The sequence below is a fragment of the Squalius cephalus genome, assembly GCF_949319135.1.
Source record: "Squalius cephalus genome assembly, chromosome: 22".
In the NCBI taxonomy this organism is placed as follows: Eukaryota; Metazoa; Chordata; class Actinopteri; order Cypriniformes; family Leuciscidae; genus Squalius; species Squalius cephalus.
Window position 1 is genome coordinate 27978015 of NC_137143.1, and position 18824 is coordinate 27996838.

Consider the following 18824-nt stretch of genomic DNA (forward strand, 5'->3'; position numbering starts at 1 on the left):
TGAGCTGGGCAGGACCAGTGGCGAAGAGTGCTTTGAGCTGGACAGAACCAGCGGCGAAGGGAGCTTCAAGCTCGGCGGAATAAAAGAAAACAAAATCTCTGCGGGCATGACGCTGTCAGTCTTTAGCTCGGCGGGCATGAAGCTCACTGTCTCAGGCGCGGCGGGCATGACGCTCACTGTCTCAGGCGCGGCGGGCATGACGCATACTGCCTTGGCTTCGGCAGATCTGGCGTGAAGTGCAGGCTCGGCTGGACTGGCGTGAAGTGCTGGCTCGGCTGGACTGGCGTGAAGTGCAGGCTCGGCTGGACTGGCGTGAAGTGCAGGCTCGGCTGGACTGATGAGAGGAGGGAGATCAGAGAAGTCATCATCTCTGGAGATGTGTTTGATTCTGCAGACGACTGGCTCAGGTTCTGGTTGGACGTGGGGATGTTGGTGCTGAAAAAAGTGTCTGGCCCCATATCGCCCATATCCTCCCCTGTGACCTCCACGGATCCCCCTAAACACAGCTTGGCGGGTTCCCACAAAGGCCTGCTTCCAGATCTCCATCTTCTTTTCTTTTTATTTAGGGTCGGTCAATCTGTCAGGCTTCTTGGGTGGATGAAGTAGGAGACGAACACGAAGATTATGAATTCCAAGGTTTTAATTCTCAATATTAAACAAATACAAACAAAAGGGAGCGTGTGCTCAGAACAAAGAAAACCTAACATTCAACATTGACCGACCAGTGAAGACTGAAACACTCAGGGCTTAAATACAGGGGAGAACAGATCAGGGAAACAAGACACAGCTGACAAGACTAACGAGGAACCAGGTGATACAAATGAACTAATGAGGGTAACCATGGAAACCAAGGAGTGGCGGGAAAACAGAACAAAGGAAGACTGGGCAGGACCAGCTTGATCTCACTGGTGCTGAAGTGCTCAGATGGGCAGATGTAAAATCTCCTGCATCAGTCCACATTTACTGCTTCTACACAATAACTGAATACAGGATTGATAAACCATCATCTCATTCTCCTGCTGTTACATTGACGGTTCAAGGTGAGAGATTTCACTGATGTTCTTCTGCGTTACAAACTGTTATTACAATGTTTTTAATAACTCTGGATTATTTCACTTTAGGTTCACTTCAGAAACCCATCATCACTGTTAGTGACAATGATGTCCAGATCAACATAGCCTGTGAAATACCACTTTCAGGCAGAGCTGATTTCACCTGTAGTCTCTACACTGAGGATGTTCTTCTGCACAGAAGTGCCTCTCAGAAGAGACGGTCTGGAGAGAATCATTGTATGTTTTATTTAACTCATAGTGAACTCTTCACACGATCAGTGAACAGCAGAAATCTGAGCTGTGATTATTACATCAACACTGAACCTGAGATCAGATCACCGCGCAGTGACACACACACCATCAGAGGTGAGGACTTCATACATTAGGCCTATAAGCTATATTTATATTATAATTAGGGCTGTCAATGTTAACGCATGCGATTAATTTTTGTCCAGTTTAACGCGTTATCCTTTGGCTAGCGTTACATTATTTGATCCCTCTATTATTCATGCAAATGCTTTTAAACCATTCAAGCGCGACAACAACGCGCTGTCTATGTGACACACACACACACACAGAAAGACGCACACCAGTATCGTGCACGGTGCATGCGCACAGCTAGAGCGCGCCAGAATGCAGTTCTCTTTCGCGCTTGAACGAACAATAATACACACAATTGTGCCAAAGTGTCCGTTTTGTCGAGTATCCTTATAATATAAGAGCAGTATTAAATGAGTTAAATAAAGTCTTAAATGAACGTAAAGAGTTGTGAGTAAATGAGACGTGTGTGAGATCCTCGTCATGTTCATCAGCGGCTGGTTTAAATTTTTTTAATGATTGACAGTAGCCTAATTATTGCCTAATAGTAAATAAATTAGTAAACAAAAAACAAACCTTTTTTTTTTTTTTTTTTACTGTATTTGTAAAATGCAGAGGTAAAACATGTCCAAATGTGGTTAACATCAGATAATGATAATAATTAATACAAATATTTCTGTAATTATCCAATAATCTAACATTCATGAATGACTGGAAAATCATGGAAAAGTAATGAAAATTCAAACATTTGTGAATCCTGAAAATAGCAATGAGACTGGTTGGATCAATGAGTTTTCTCTGCCAGCTATTTTTAAATATGAACCAAGCAATCAAGATGTCCCATTGCTTTTTAGGTCATTACTCAGTCTTTTTCTTTCTTCTTCATTAGGTCTTCCTCAGGCCAAGTTAACATCATCTGCTTCAGTTATTAAGGAAACAGACACAGTTCAGCTGAGCTGTGAGAATACTGAAGATCTGAAGATAGAGAAGTGTGTCTTTTACATAAAAGGAAGAGGCAGTTACTCAGAACAGAGCTCATCATGTCAGCTCTCACTCACTGGATCTCAGATCAGTATTTGGTCAGAAGGTCAGAGTTCATCTGTGAGAATAACCTGCTACTACACTGTGGAGAAGTCACAAGTTCTCATACCATCTCCTCACTCCGATCCAGTGACAATAACAATCCAGAGTAAGTTTTTTTTAATGCATAACTTATTTATTTACAACAGAAAAACTTAATCACTTTTCTTAAAAACAAATTAATTACTTTACTTTTATTTGTCCAATGTGTGATAGCCTCTACTGGTCAAACTTTAACAACTGCCACAAAAACAAGTGAGTAACCTTAAGTCTCAATATTCCTGTAGAGGATTCTCATAGAGTATATTATTCTAATTCTGATATTATGTTATATTGTATGTTATGCTTTAATATTAATACCAGAACTACCGTAACTAGTTTTATTTCCAAACTAAATGCATAATTTCTCTTTGTATCTTCAACAGTGACCTCTACTGGTGGAACTTTGAAAGCTAAAACAACTTGTGAGTGAAGTTTAATTTGAAAATAAAACATAGACTATTGACAAGCACACAGAGGTATTTTGCACAGCTTTCTTATGTGACTATGATTACCCTTACAAAAGAGAAGTTTATTCAAGTGTGTTCTTTTAAACTAAAAATAAATATAGGTGTACTTTCAGTCTACTTTTCTCAGAAATATACTTGATATTGCACTTAGTACTTGACTGACAGAAAGGTCTAAGTATATTTGGCATATACTTGTCCTCAATCTTTTGATCAAGATATAGGCCTACTTAATAGTATAATTAAATATTTGAAATTTAAATCTGATCATCTTTTGATAGAGTAGCCTAAAAAAAATTTTTCACATAGTTTTACATACAATCTTTTAAACTTAGGCCTACATTGTTTAAAAATATAGATTAATAAAAAAAACAGATATGATCCTAATTAGGAGTATAAGATTTTTTTGTGTTGGCTAGTCAACTGGTAGCGTACTTCAAATCTTTACTCTTTTTGAATTTTCCGGCTATCCATGTTTTCACTGTTATACGGTAGGGGGCGCTATTACACAGTACAGTACAGAATCAAAATCTCCAGATCAAAAGAGTGACTGACGCCCACACCCAATTTCATTGGTTTATATTACAGAAATCTTATTGCCATAGAGTAGACGCTTGAGGCATGAGCATGCGCATTCCTTTATGTTTGGATTTTATTATTAAGAGATATCTTCTTTTAACAGATCATTACATAAACATGAGTATACTCTCAACCATCCAATCAGAGTTCATATGGTAATGCAGACTAAACTAAGGCTATAGAAGATTGTTTTTTCGTAAATTACTGGCTTTGTTGGTTTATCTAGCTAATTGATTAGCATGAACACAAGGAAAGATATATGTTTAATATGACATTTATTGTTTTGAATGTAGAGTAGGCTATAATAAAGACTTAACTGCCATTAATAAAATCCAAACAACAGTTAAGTATCCAAAAACCAGTTCAGACCCACCAGCCAAACAACCACAATACCCAGAGATTGGGATTTTTGGAGAGCATTCATAATTCAGAATATGAATCTGTGTCTAAGAATGCGAGTCATGTGAAAATAAGAGTATATGCACTATATTTCTATTCATTATATATATATATATTTTTTACTCTAATACCATTAAAAAGGTAGGCTATTATTATATCGTTATTATAAAAATGGCCTTGTGCAATTCAGTCTGTTTCCTGTGTCATCTCTCTTTGATATGTTGTTGGTTTATTAATATTCAACATATTATTTGCATAATGATTATTTAAATAGTGCAAGTATCTATTAAGGTAAGGATATCTTTGATCTAAAATGTTACTAGTAACTAAAAAATAAGCACTATTTTTTCTATTTTAGTTATGATTAAATACTAGACACTATTGGAATAAGTACTAATAAATAAGAACTAGTATCTAATGAATAAGTAGGGGAGAGCGGGGCACAACCTAACGCTTTTTGACTTTCTCAGTTTGTGTAAATCTACTTATGGTTCAGAGTATTTATTTTTTCCCCACATTAATTTCCCACATGTCTAGTACAATTATGTGTTTTTGTTTTATTAATACAGTATATACTTTTTTCTTGATATAGCCCGAAAGAATGGAAGTGAAATGTGACAACATGCCCCATAGGTGGGGTACATTGTAACATGTGTGGGGCACATTGTAACATAACATATGACAGCTTAAAATGTTATCTGATCTAATAAAAAAAATATACAAAACAAACTAAAATATTTTCTAAATAAAATACAATTAAAAAACTTTTTCATATAAAATAATGGCAATTTTTAATAATTAAATAGAAACTCATTTTTGAGTTTTGACTACGAACACATGAAAACACAGCTATACAACATAGTTCAAAACAAATAAATAATTAGTAATTTCTGGACATTGACTCTCAGTCTTTATTCACCTTTTTCTCACGTTTTCTCAATAAAATTAATAAAAGTATAGAATATAATAGCATATTTCTAATAGGGGCACATTGTAACGCAGTGTTACAACATGCCCCCGCCTGCACAACTGGGATTTAAACCCTGCTAGTGTCTTCTGCTAGTTAGCGAAGCATTAAAGAACTATCTCAACTGTTAAATAACATATCGGAGATTAAAATAATATCAGATTTGTCTTATTTTAAATAAACACAAAAAATAGAGATGAAAAATTAACTTAAGTAAGAAATTTACTTTTGCTATGGTTTAATAAATGTCTATGGATATCTTCCAAAAAGAAAATAATTTTGGCGGATTTTTTTTTCTATATAGTGTTGATATGGCAACTAGTAAATAAACAAAGTTCCGTCATCCAAGCATGTGCGGAAGTATTTAAAACAAGTGTGTTACAACTAACCCCGCGTTAGGTTGTGCCCCGCGCTCCCCTACTAGTATCTTTAAAAAGTTACTAGTGCCTAAAGAATAAGCACTAGTATCTAATGAATAAGTACTAGTAGGCTACTTAATGAAATAGATACTAGTGTCTAAAAAAATAAGTACTAGTAGCATGAAAATAGATTAAATGTTAAAACGGCTTGCCATAGACGTTATGAATGATCTATACGCTGTTTGGCCGTAGGCTACAGAAACATTAAGTGATAAACATGCCGATTTCAGTAACGATCAATACGAATCAAGTTAGATGAAGTTACTGTACAAACAATTGATTCAGGCAGAACGGCGTGTAGGTGATAGGCTATACATTCTGCTAAATCTGGGGAACAAATTCTTAATATAGGCTAGCCTATATAGAGCTAGGTCTATATCAAGTGAAGTCAAGTCAAATTTATTTGTATAGCGCTCAATTCAAATAGTTTCAAAGCAGCTTTACAAAAAGTTGTATTGTATGAGCTTTATTATTGAGCAGTTTTAAGGCTGGGCGATATGACGAAATATGTTGCTGATATAAATGATACACTGTTCGAGATTTAGCTTGTATTAATTTACCCAGCAGATAAATCAGTGCCACTTTTAGTAAAGTGATTTAAAAAAAAAAAGTATTTACTTAAACAGATGTTATTATGTCAATCTATAGCAAATATTATTATTCATGTGCTCAAGAGCATATTCAGGCAATAAATGTTCATATCACTTCTCTGCTAGGTATTTTTTTTATACATTTTTGAAGTACTGCATATTGCACAGATTTACAGCAGAGATTTTTTTTATAGTTATGCAGCTAAATGTGAGTGTTAATATTTGAAACTATTATAATATGAACACACAATGCGGGGGTGCATAAATAAATAATTGGATTTTTAATCAAAATAGTAATAATTAATTTTAATTAAAATAGTATAAGTTCACCTGTGGTACAGATGCAGTACAAATGAGAAAGGTAGTTCTTAAAGTCCCCCTGTAGTCACTAATTTATCCCTTAAAACTCACCTTTAACCACCAAAATGACATATTTAAACGTTTATTCCTTGAAATTTAGTATTTAGAAAATTAACCCCGCCTCCACTCACTCGCACCAGGGCTGCGTTTAGCCCCGACAAAAAGTCGGTATAAATACGTGTTTAATACTGCAAAATGCGCTCGACATGTTTCAGTCACTGCCTTTGCCGTCCAGAATAAAAGAACATCCCAATCGAGTGAAGGGATTTGTGGAAACTGTGGTTCCTAATTATTGTGATCCAACATTTGCCTCGCATTTCAGGATGAAAAGAAAAACATTTCAGGTGAAGGATAATCCACTTCTTACCTCCGAGACTGTGTTATGATCGATATGACCTTATTATTTTTATTGTGAGTAGCCTATTAGGCTTATCATTATTGTTGATATGCTATATTTTTACTAAAAAACTATTACGACAAACATGTCTTCTAATATCTTCAAGTGTTGTGTATACCGAGCTGCAGCGGACACATTTATAAACGACTTTAAACGACGGCTATACATGTTGCTGCTGATTGGGCTGACATTTTTGACACACCCACCAATTATTTGATAAAATTGGATAAAATCATTTTTTTAAAAGAATATTAATTGCAGGGGGTTAGGGGCGTGATTAGGTTTTTCTTCATTTTTAGGTGTGTTCGACATGAAGCGGTGTTGCCCAAACCGATCGGTGAATGACAAAGAACCGTGAGCGATTGGAGATTTGACGGCTCTATGGCTCTCACTTTTCAGTTTTTTAAATATATTTATATTGTATTCTTGTATGTTATACTGTATTAATGCCACAACCAAATAGTTTTATTTCCAAACTAAATGCTTCCTTTGACCTTGTTGAATTCTCTTTGCAGCTTCAACAGCGACCTCTACTGGTGAAACTTTGACGGCCAAAAGTGTAGTGAAGTTTATTTTGAAAATAAATCATACTTGACAAGCACACAGAGGCATTTTGCTTATTTCACTTTATATAACTTTAAATATGAAAATGATTCTCTCTTAGTTTATTGCGTAGCTTTCTTAAGTACTTTGATTAGTTGCTGTTATACAGTAAAACTACAGCTAAACTGTATTATTGATCACTGGTAACTGATTTTAGGCTAATATTTTCATATCTCTCATATCTCATCCCACTCTGACACACTGTTGATTCTATCAGCTGTTTTCACACCAGCTTCTGCTCTGCCTGAAACCACCAGAGAGTCAGAAGCATGTAAGTGGATTTTTGCTTTGTTGATAAGAGAATATTAAATCTGTTTTAAATGTTAAATGAGAAGAATCCTTTTCCTGACAGTGAGATCATCTAGAAACACTGATGTATGCAATCATGATGCAGTAGTTCAGTTTTTTAATTTTTTTATTGTAATATGATTTCATCTGAGGTATGTTCTGTTGCAGCTGTTCCTCCTATTGATCACATTCACTCTGAAGATTGTTCATTCACTCACAACACAATACAAAACTGATATTCTGAACATTTGTAAAAACTAAAACATTAAAATGTCCTCCTTTCATGATCATCTATCTTGTTAATTTCAAATTAATTTAATAAAAAAATCTGGACATTATATATCTGATATATAAACATGTATTAAAGTCTTATTTTTGTCTTTTGACAGGCTCATGGCTGTTAGTAGTGCTGGTTTTCACTGGTATTGGTTTATTTCTGTCTGGACTCATGGGATTCATCTGTCTCTGCCACTTTGACAGTAAGTTTACATATGCATAAACTGAGCTCTGTGATACAGAAACATATGATAATAATAAAGTGTATGTGTGCAGGTTCTGATGACGTTCTCACAGAGGTGATCTACAGCTCCTGCCATGTGGAAACAACATCTCTGTTAACTTCCTCTGTGTGCTCCACAAAACATGGATGAACCGTTTCATTTCTTCCCTTCTTGCACCTCTAAAGAGAAAAATGATTTGTACAGAAATAATGATAGTAGCCTATACTGAATTCATATACTGATCAGCAGGCCAAGGCAGAATCTGTGGAGCTTTTTCTTTTAACATTTTGATTTTGAGAGAAAAAATATTTTCTATTGGTAAAATATGTTAAATGTTACTGAAGGTTCTTCAAGTATTCTATAGACTTTAGTGATTCAGTGTCATTCAATGTTAGATTTAAAGCATCAGCAATAGTTTCTATAGTTTTTACACTTTTTTAATAACTATTGATTGCTAACAATAAAGTTGCATTTTAACCACAGAATGTTAGTGCCCTACTTGTTGAGTTTGTAGTCACTGTAAAAATTATTGTAATTTTAACTTTAAAAGACTGTAAAAATGCTACAATAAAAACATGTTAATTGTTTGAATTGAACTGAAAGACTTTAATACACAGGTAAACGAACTCAATACAAAGCAAGTGTGTTAATTAGTAACATAACGAGTAACCATGACAACTAATTCTGGCGGGAACATAGGAACAAAAACATGTAAGTACATATAAAATGTAAAATCGGACATAAAATGAAATGTATGGACATAAAATCCATATAGCGTATAAATGTACTGTATAAATGAAAATTAATATTTCAAAAGTATATTTTACATTACACTATAGTATAGGAAAATTACAATACTTTTGTCCTAATTTCTTCACTTGCAAGAAATAAACCCTTGAGCTTTAATTTTGGAGAAAACACCAGATCTGGTAAATCTGTATATTACATTTAAGTTCAACTATGAAATATAAAAGATGAAACCTGAATAAGGCTGTTGATGTGAAGCAATAAGTGGTGTTATTGACTATATAACAGTAAAATAAATAAAATAATTAAGAATTCATAAAATAATAAAAAAAATAACAGTATAATGCTGTACTTTATTTTACAGTAAGCAAATGCTTAAAACTATACTGTAGTTAGTTTTACAGTAATTTTACTGTGGTATATAATACAGAAGCTTGCTGGCCATTTGTTGCCATTAAGTTACTGTTGATTTTACGTAAAGCTTTTTACAGTGCGCAAATTGGACCAGAGGCGATGAAGGCTTTAAGCTGGTCAGGACCAGCCTTGAAAAAGTCATTGAGCTGGGCAGAACCAACGGTGATGAGGGTTGTGTGCTGGACAGGGCCAGCAGCGATAAAGGCTCTGGACTGTGTGGAATCAGCAGAGGAAGGCTGTCATCATCCTCAAGCTCCTCTCTATTTCCCATTGGCTCATATGTAGAAGTCGGCACACACACCTGGTCAGACTGGGCAGCGACATTCGGCTACGGGACGGACGTGGCTTCAAGCTCTGGCTCTGTTGTGGGCATTGGCATGGGCTCAGGGTCCGTGGTTTGCATCAACACGTTCTCCAGCGGTGGGCTCAGGCTCCTTTCCTGCCGTGGGTGAGTGCTCAGTCTCTGCAGTGGCCATCAACGCTTCTGTCAGGTATGCGCACAGCAGACATCGGCGGATAGCGTCTCTCTCCAGATTCCTTCTCCCATGTCTGGTAAATATAGGGGACTGTAATAGTTAGCCCTGTCCAATAAAGATACTTTAATGTGGCCTTGCTAATTCAACAGAAAAGAGCTGTTGGATTTACTGGTTTGAAAGGATTTTTAGTTTAATTTTTTTGTAAATCAGTTTTAAATACTTAGTTTAATTTATATTTATACTTTTAATTTAGACTTCATACAGGTGGCTGACTTGAAGCAGTGTATGCCAGAAAACGTTACTTTAGAATAGTCAGTTTGCTTGGGTCCTAAGCTGGGACTCAGCACTTCACCACACCGGTTAGAAATTGTGTCTAACTTGAGACAGCGCCGACGTCACGTGACTGTGACTTATGCCATCAAAGTACCGCGAGAGCGATTCGAGAGCAGCCAGCTGGTTCATTCTGCGCAGCTTCTCCAGAGCGGCTGCACAAGCTCTGATGACGACACAACTGTTCCACGATTGGCCGAATCCACCGCATGACAACGATCACGTGTGTTTCGTGTTTATTCCAATACCTTCTGTTCCACTAATGCTCACAAATAATCTTTTTATAACAGTAAAAGCTCTTTGCATGTAGTCGCGATGTTATATTTTGTCATGTTTATCAAAATAAAACTGATAAAAAAACGTAGACCCCACTACATTGGTATTTAAATAGTATAGGCTTATGTTGAACTTTATTCTTGTACAAACAGGCGCTGTATTAAGCAGTACATAAAGTATTAAATGGAAACGTAGGCCTATCTGAAACATCTGTGTATTTGATATTAAAATATTGCATTTATTTCACTTCAGCTGTGGTAAAGTATGTAAACGCAGCGCAAGAGTCACTAGGGAAAGCAGAAAGTGTCTGTTTCAGCTCCTCCCCGCCTGTACACGGCAACTCTCGCCATTCGGTTACATCCAGCCGCAGCCGATGTCGAACACACCTCAAGTCTTATGTGTCATGTTCTCATTGGTTGTTCTGGTCATGTGTCCTGTTTTCTCATTGGTTCATTGTTTGATTGCTCTCAGGTGTTCCTTGTTTAGTGATTAGTCCTTGTGTATAAATAGCCCTCATGTTACCAGTGTTTTTGGTCTAGCTTTGCTTGTGGTGCCCATTGTTGTCGAGTCATTTTTATTTTGTATTTTGCTCATGTTCATCGAATAAAACTGCACATTAGTTCTTAACTATAACTCGCTTTCAGTGGTTTTATGTGACAGCATGTTCCTAATAAAGTAACCACTGAGTGAATAATGTAGCTATTCCACATTATTAATTTTTATATTATGATTTAGTCTTTCATAAAGTCTATTAATGTTTCAGTTATTTTTGCCACATTTAAATTTTACTTTTATAAAGCTTCTTTCCGAGTCTGTGAGCCTACAAAAAATGTTACTAGTGGCCCAGATCTGCTGAACATGTCGTCTCATGCTGTGCGTTCTTCATAGAACTGCATTAAATTACTTCCTGTGGTCTAATGTGTTACTTCCTAATTCAACTATTGTGTGATACTCCTCTCTTTTCTCACACTCGCTGTAATGGAGTTGTTCATCTTCATTGCTTTTCAGCTTCTTATGGAGGTTCAGTCTGACAGTAAGTGATCTCTGTTGTATGTCGATAAAATACAGTTAATTGTTAATTGTTAATTGTCAATAATCAAAAATATTTCAGCATGTGTGATTAGTACTGTACATGTTTTAGTAGAACAAAGCAAACCCACGAACCTACAAACTCTCTGCTTTAAGGTATATTACTTTTACATTAGCTATGTCATGAAAATTAATTCACTATTGCAATAACCTGATTAAGCCAATATTTGGCTATATTAATTGGACTTTGTCATGTCAACACCTTTGGAATATCCACTGTATGTATTTACATCTGCACGTTCATAGGAACATAATTCTGGGTGTTACTTGAGGCAGTTTTGAAACTGCAGAACTGAAGCTTGTTTCTGTCATGGGATAAAAAGTTATGGTAAATGTGATTAATAAACCATCATCTCATTCCACAGAGATGGTTCTAAATGAGATATTTCACTGCTGTTCTTCTGGGTTAGAACCTGTTATTGCAATGTTGTTGTTTTTTCAAATTTGTGATTATTTGACTTTAACAGGTTCGCTTCAGAAACCCTTCATCAGTGTTAGTGATGATGATGTCCAGATCAACATAGCCTGTGAAATACCACTTTCAGTCAGAGCTGAGTTCAACTGTAGTCTCTACACTGAGGATGGTCTTCTGCACAGAAGTGCCTCTCAGAAGAGACAGTCTGGAGAATATCATTGTGTGTTTTATTTAACTCATAGTGAACTCTACACACGATCAGTGAACAGCAGAAATCTGAGCTGTGATTATTACAATAACACTGAACCTGAGATCAGATCACCGCGCAGTGACACACACACCATCAGAGGTGAGGACTTTTTACTGTAATCATTTTTTTTTTTACATTTTTATTCAGAGACACCTGTAGATTTCTCAAGCTAATATGATTTATGTAGGTCATTAGAATATTATGAAAGTTTGATCAATTAAAGAAAGTCATATACAAAAAAAAAAGAGAAAATATGAATGATATCTGTATTCCATCTAGGGCACTTCTGGATGGATATTATTCTATAAAGACCCATTTAATACGCTGTATAATACAACACTGTATGGAATATATTACTGTAAATATAGGAAAGAGTTGAATATGGTTAATCATAATCCCTGTGGTGTGTTGAGACTCATTAATTGTAGGTCATTATCATCCATGAAGTCAGAAACAACAGTTGTGGGATGCTGTTACTGAATCAGTACTGAAATCTTCTTACACATAATAAATAAGTCAGACAAACACTTGACCTCTGTGTAACTGGCAAGTGAACAATCTGATATATTTAGGCAGGAAGGAAGAGAGCCAGACTATGTCTGACAAATCTAAGCTGATTGTGTCATTCTGTTCTGCAGCACCTTTTGAACTCTGTGACTACAAAAAATACATGTTAATGTTAAATAAATGTTGAAGTCAGAAGTATTTCAATAAAACTTTCAGAATGCTTGACAAAATTATGACTTGATTAATTATGATTTTTAAACAATGGCAATAAAATGAACATGGTGGAGAAGTGTCTTTTACATAAATGGCAGAGAAAATAATACAGAACAGAGCTCATCATGTCAGCTCTCACTCACTGGATCTCAGATCAGTATTTGGTCAGAAGGTCAGAGTTCATCTGTGAGAATAACCTGCTACTACACTGTGAAATTTGTTGAATTTGCCCGATCCAGTGACCGTCCAAAGTAAGTTTTTATTAATATATTAACGTGAACCAGTATGGGTTGTGGTGTCAAGTTACATCACAAGTATGTGACATGGTATTTTGTATTTGTGAGATCTGTACCTTCAAAAAAAAAAAAAAAAAAAAAAAAAGTTCACAAATAATGTAAAACGACTCCATATAATGCTGGTAAATTGTCTCTGCAGGTTCGACAACCCCCACTGCACATACTACAACAGCCATGACTAGTAAGTTAGTAAAAACATATTTTCTGGTTATTGTAGATTCAGTTTGAGAAACAATTGCCCTCTGAAAATTGATCCCCCTTGCTGTGTTTTTATTTTTTTAAATATTAGTAGACCTCCATTCCAAGTCAAACCTGCAAACAAACAAGGCAAATGAAACCATGTGTAAGTTCTTTTAATCTTCATTAATGGTAAAAGTCCCTGCATGTGTGCAATTAAAATGGTGGATTCAACAGTCAGAATTAAAAAATAAAACGGATCCATTTTCAAAGCAGGCCTATCTGTATTCTGTACATCTGTAACTCATAGTGGTAGTCTTTTAAGGTAAGCGGGAAGTACACAGAGAATTCAGAAAGTCAAGGCTTATGGTTGTGCTGCTTTTTTCAACAGGCCTACTAATTGTTTATGAACATTGCATGTTTCATCCAATATGTTTGTACGGTGGCCTAGAGAGCTCAACGCACTGCAACTGAAGAAAACACATGCAAATAGAAAAACACCTGCAAATTAAGACAACATCTTCATTAGTTTCACAAAACGTGTGTGTGGACATGTGTCCATTGTGGTCTGTGCTATTTGCGTTTCTGTATTTGGTTGTGTTGTGAGTATTTGGAGCACACATTGTAAAACTAGTGTTTTCATAATTTGCAGGTGTTTTTTGTATTTGCATGTTTTCTTCAGTTGCAGTGAGTTGAGCTCTCTAGGCCACCGTACCTATCCTCCATTTTCCAATTACCTGTTATCATGGTTATTACTGAAATGATTAATTCAGAACAACATGAAATTTTTTTTGCCAGTCTTTGTAAAGACAATGTTTATTTTAAATACAACTAAAGATGTTCTTACTTCAGTTTCAACAGCAACATCCACTCAAAAAACTTCACAAACGAACACAGAAACATGTGAGTAACGTACCCGACAATAAAAGTTTTCTTTCATAGTGTTTATTATAATTCATATTATTTTCCCATTTCAAATTCAGCAACATTGGCTGCCATTTCCACTACTGAAACTCCAGCATCCACCAGAACTGGTAACTTTTATAAATATCTGTAGCAACCCATATAATGAACATTCTTTTTACAGTGACTTCATCAAACACTGAAACACTGCTGTGTATATTCATCATGTGTCATTTGAGTTCTTTCTGTTGCAGTGGTTTCTAGTGTTCACACTTCAACAGCTGATCATAAAGATCCACCCGCACCAAAATATACAGGTTTTATTATGAATCCTTTTCCATATTTGAAATGATTTAATAGACCATAGCTTTCTCTCTAGTTCAGATCTCTGTAGAACATTTACTTATTTCCAGGCATCCAACAGACGTAAAACAAATCTACATATTCATTCATTTTTGCAATTCTTTTGTGTTTTAAACTGTACCATAATACATAATAACATCATAATGTGTTGGTTTTGACACAGACACATGGTTTATAGTGCTGGTTTCCACTGGTGTTGGTGTCATTTTGACTGGATTCATCTGTCTGTGCTGGTTTGCATGTAAGTAAAGTTTACAATTGTACAGTCCATGCTGTTCAATATAGAAATTATCATGTGAATTTATCATTAAAACAACAGAGCTGACCAAAATGCTGTCAAGGAGTAATGAACATAATGCAGTACATCATTGTTTTCTAGGTAAAAAAAGAAGAAAACAGTAAGTTTTTTTTTTTTTAAATAGTTTTTAGTTTTAGTTAACTTTAATAACCCTAATTGTAGGTTTTATTTTAGTAAAAAAAAAATGTATTTTTTGTAGTCTATAGGAGCTGTATGTTTAAATGTTTAGCACCTTTTCTATATGTATGTATGTAAAGATGCCATAAAGATCAATATTTGATTCTTAGCAATAAAATGAGATCAATAAAATCAGATGTGCCCAGTCAAGGAATTGGTATGGTGAGTATCTTTGATATTAATCTTTTAAATCACAAATTAATAAATATTTATAATACCGTAATGAGTAAGAATGACCTTAATTATTCCTTGTCTTTTAGACTTCTGGACCTGCAGAGATTTATTCTCTGATCACTTCTGTACCAGCCACATCTCAGCCCATCTCTGTAGGTGAGAAAACATCATTCTCAGTAAATGATCTCAGATAACGTGACACTTAGTAACAGATGTCACCAAGAATTACAGATAAAGTTAAAAAAACACCATAGTGACCACAGCTTCTCAGAAACTGGTACCATTTCCTCTTTCAAGTCTTCAGCAGATCAGCATTAAGCGATAAGCTCATATGGAAGAAGTGGGACAAATATTAAATTCATCAAAACACTGTTGCACAATGAGTCTGAGAAGAGATGATTCTGCTGTGCAAAGTGTCAAAGCTTAAAATACATTAAAGCTTTATGACAGAGAGCTTGTTCTTGACAGTCAAAACTTATTTAAAGTGAAATGACGCTTCTGCTTTACAGAAGTCTTGGTCAATACTCAACAGAAAGAGGGCAATACAGAGGAAAATGAGGTAATATGTGAACAGTCACACCACAAACCCACATAAACAAATGAGAAGTCTATCATGAACAGATTACAAACATTTATCTTGTCCGTCATCAATCTTTCTGTTGTCTTCCTTAAGAACGTTTACCACCTGTACTGCACGATCCCTGACAAACCAGTTCACTCAAACGCAGGAGATCAAGTCTACAGTTTGGTGAAGATGCACTGATGAGCCTCAAGTCGTGTTTTATTATGTAAATTCATTATAAATAAACTATCTTTACTTGCTGACAACTAGGTTTTTATTTTCATAATTTAGTGTTTGCCGTGAAATGCATTGTGACCTCTGTGACCATGCAGAAGACTTTCTCTGGCAAGGCTCTCTAGCCCAATACTGCCTTGTGAGAAGTGCTTGGGAACTGAAGCCGAATTAAAACATGTAATGATGAATGATTTTTTTTTTTTTTCACAAACATATTTTCATAATTTCAGTAAAGAAAATTCATGTCTGCCGAGTGTAAAATGGATGCCGCCCGAAGAAGCGTGTTTTGGAGGAGTTTGCAAGGGTCAGTGGTGTTTATACAGTGTTTCTGACAGGACTTTGTGAGACTAGGGGTTGGACCTCTGTCTCTGTTGGGGGGCATGTCCAATCTAGTCCATTTTAGGGCTTTTCAACACTGTGCTAAACCCCGGGTTATCGTCTTCAATCGTCTATCTAAACCCTGTTTTTAACTCAAGGTAAAGAAACGTTTCACGCTTATAATTTAGAAGCAAGGTCAGCACCGCTTTTTACTCTGGGTTATGAAATCCTGCTTTTACAGTGTTAACCCCACATTGTATTACCAAACTTGTGTTTTGTGAAATGTTGCTGTGTTAGAAGAATGTTACAGCCAATGGGTGGAGCCTGACATCCAGCTTAGCCTCTCTGGATGTAATGGGTGGGGCTTGAAGGTCCAGCCACACCATAACCCTATCCTCTATCCCTAAACCTAACTAGGTCTACAGAACTGGAGCTTGACCTAGTTTGGTTTAGATCCACCCATTTTACATCCAGAGATGGGGAGCTGGATGTCATTTACAGTGAATGGCATTTGTCAAATTCACGTGCTTTAGACAGTCACAGAAAATTGCGTGGAGTATAAACAGTAGTTCCAGCATTTGAGGGGAAACGTGACTATTGGAGTTATGAAGAAACCATTTCATTCTTACATTTATAGTCCGAAAGGTCTGTTCAGGATAAACTTGTAGTACTTTGGCAATATATAGTGAGGATGTGCAATGCTAAAGCCTTTAAAAATATCTCGTTCATCCAATCAATTACCCTGACACCGCAAATATGTAAATAAGGATGTTTACCAAGGGTTTAATAATATACAGTGTAAAATGGCAGCTTATTAATACTCAGGATTAATTGTTAACCCCGGATAAATTATGAGAAGTGTGAAACGTGAAGCAAGATAACTCAGGATTCAGTTTACCCACGGTTTAGAATGACCCAGGGTTAACTATTTCAAGTGTGAAAAGAGCTTTAGAGAGAAAAATGTATGACTTTAAACAATTGGCACGAGAACCAGCACAATTTTGGTGGAAAACGGATAACAGAGATGTTACGGTTATACTCAGTTTTGGTTTATTTTTCATAGTGTTCAGTTCCTGTTTTTACTGCCTTTGTTAGTTTTCCTTTGTTCTCAGTTTCCCGCCACTAGTTTGTCACCATGGTTATTCATTAATTATATCACCTGTTTGTATTCAGTTCATTATCTATATCTGCGTTAAAGGGATAGTTCACCAAAAATTTTAATTCTGTCATCATTTACTCACCCTCAAAGAAGAAAAGTGGTTAACAGCAAAAAGTGGTGGAGACATCATGTCCCACATGTAAATTACGCCAATGCCTGTGGCCAGAACTGCCCTCTGTTACAGTGAATACAGCTGAACTTGTGGTCTCATGATCTAAGTTCATCTTCAACTGACTGCATTATATGGTTTCCGGTGGTCTAATATGTCACTTCCTAATTCAACTATTGTGTGAGACTCATCTCTTTTCTCATACTCGCTGTAATGGAGTTGTTCATCTTCATTGCTTTGAAGCTCTTAAAGCAAGTGACAACCCCAAAAGAAGAAAAAGAAACCATACAAACAAAAAATATAAACTTAAAACAAAAAAAATAATACAAACACAAAAAAAGAGAAAAATAAACAGTCTAAAACTTAAGAAATTAAATCACAATTAATATTTAAAAATCTTTCAAACCGTTTCACCTCAATGAACCAGAATACAAACCTATTGGTTTAATTCATAAAGCACAAAGGACAAAAATATCAAACACTCAAAATCACAGATTATATCGTACGAATCCACAGGTCAGAATCACCCTAAAAACACTCAGTGTTGTGACCTTTCCAACGAGATTACGTAATGCCTGGCGCGTCGCAGACCAGCACAAGACGAACAATTGTGGTTAAAAAGTTTATACATTTTTATTTTATTTAGAAAATGACAGATTGTTTCGCTAGATAAGACCCTATTCCTCAGCTGGGATCATGCAGAGCCCTTTGAAACACTTCAGAGCCCTTTGAAACTGCATTGATTTGGACTTCAACAATTTGGTTACCGTTGAAGTCCATTGTGTGGAGAAAAATCCTGAAATTATAACAGCCCTTCTCTGTCTGCTATCAAGTCTCTTTTAATAACCTACTTGTTTTCTTTAGTATATTGATTATTTTCTTGTTTTTTTTTAGTTGGTTTTACTCATTTATATTTGAGTCCGATACTGTTTTGCTACTCCTGTTTTATGGTTGTTCTTATTTTTTGTTTTATTTGTTGTTATGCATGTTATATCTTCTTGTGTTCTGTAAAGCACTTTGGTCAGCCTAGTGGCTGTTGTAAATATGCTATTGAAATAAAATTGAACTTGAACTTGGAAACATTTTGGATAATATTGTGAGTCAACAAAATATATAACATTGTTCTAGTGTTTTGTTTAATCCAAAAATCTTATATATTGTGCCTTTAATGGGATAGTTCAACCTTAATGTAAATTAAATGATCATTTACACACTCTGGTGTTGTTAGTTGTTCTAATGGAGTATGCTGTTCTTTCTTCAGGATTTTCATTAAATACAT

At 35.5% G+C, this 18824-nt stretch overlaps 2 protein-coding genes across 2 annotated transcripts; both read left to right on the forward strand.

The window, feature by feature from the left end:
* Positions 1-426: 426 nt before the first annotated feature.
* LOC307150588 (uncharacterized protein) lies at positions 427-8647 on the forward strand (the record flags this gene model as incomplete). The annotated part of the gene is made up of 9 exons (XM_079857939.1): positions 427-514; positions 954-1040; positions 1122-1418; positions 2260-2559; positions 2667-2705; positions 2876-2914; positions 7488-7541; positions 7948-8037; positions 8111-8647. 9 exons carry the CDS (start codon positions 427-429, stop codon positions 8206-8208), a joined length of 1092 nt encoding a protein of 363 aa, XP_079714065.1. The 3' UTR covers positions 8209-8647.
* Positions 8648-9148: 501 nt separating this feature from the next.
* Positions 9149-16019, forward strand: LOC307150589 (uncharacterized protein; the record flags this gene model as incomplete). Its single annotated transcript, XM_079857940.1, has 14 exons — positions 9149-9153; positions 9314-9639; positions 11858-12154; positions 13211-13252; positions 13361-13414; positions 14101-14151; positions 14232-14282; positions 14406-14468; positions 14678-14755; positions 14894-14912; positions 15100-15151; positions 15250-15319; positions 15673-15722; positions 15837-16019. 14 exons carry the CDS (start codon positions 9149-9151, stop codon positions 15924-15926), a joined length of 1248 nt encoding a protein of 415 aa, XP_079714066.1. The 3' UTR covers positions 15927-16019.
* Positions 16020-18824: the final 2805 nt, after the last annotated feature.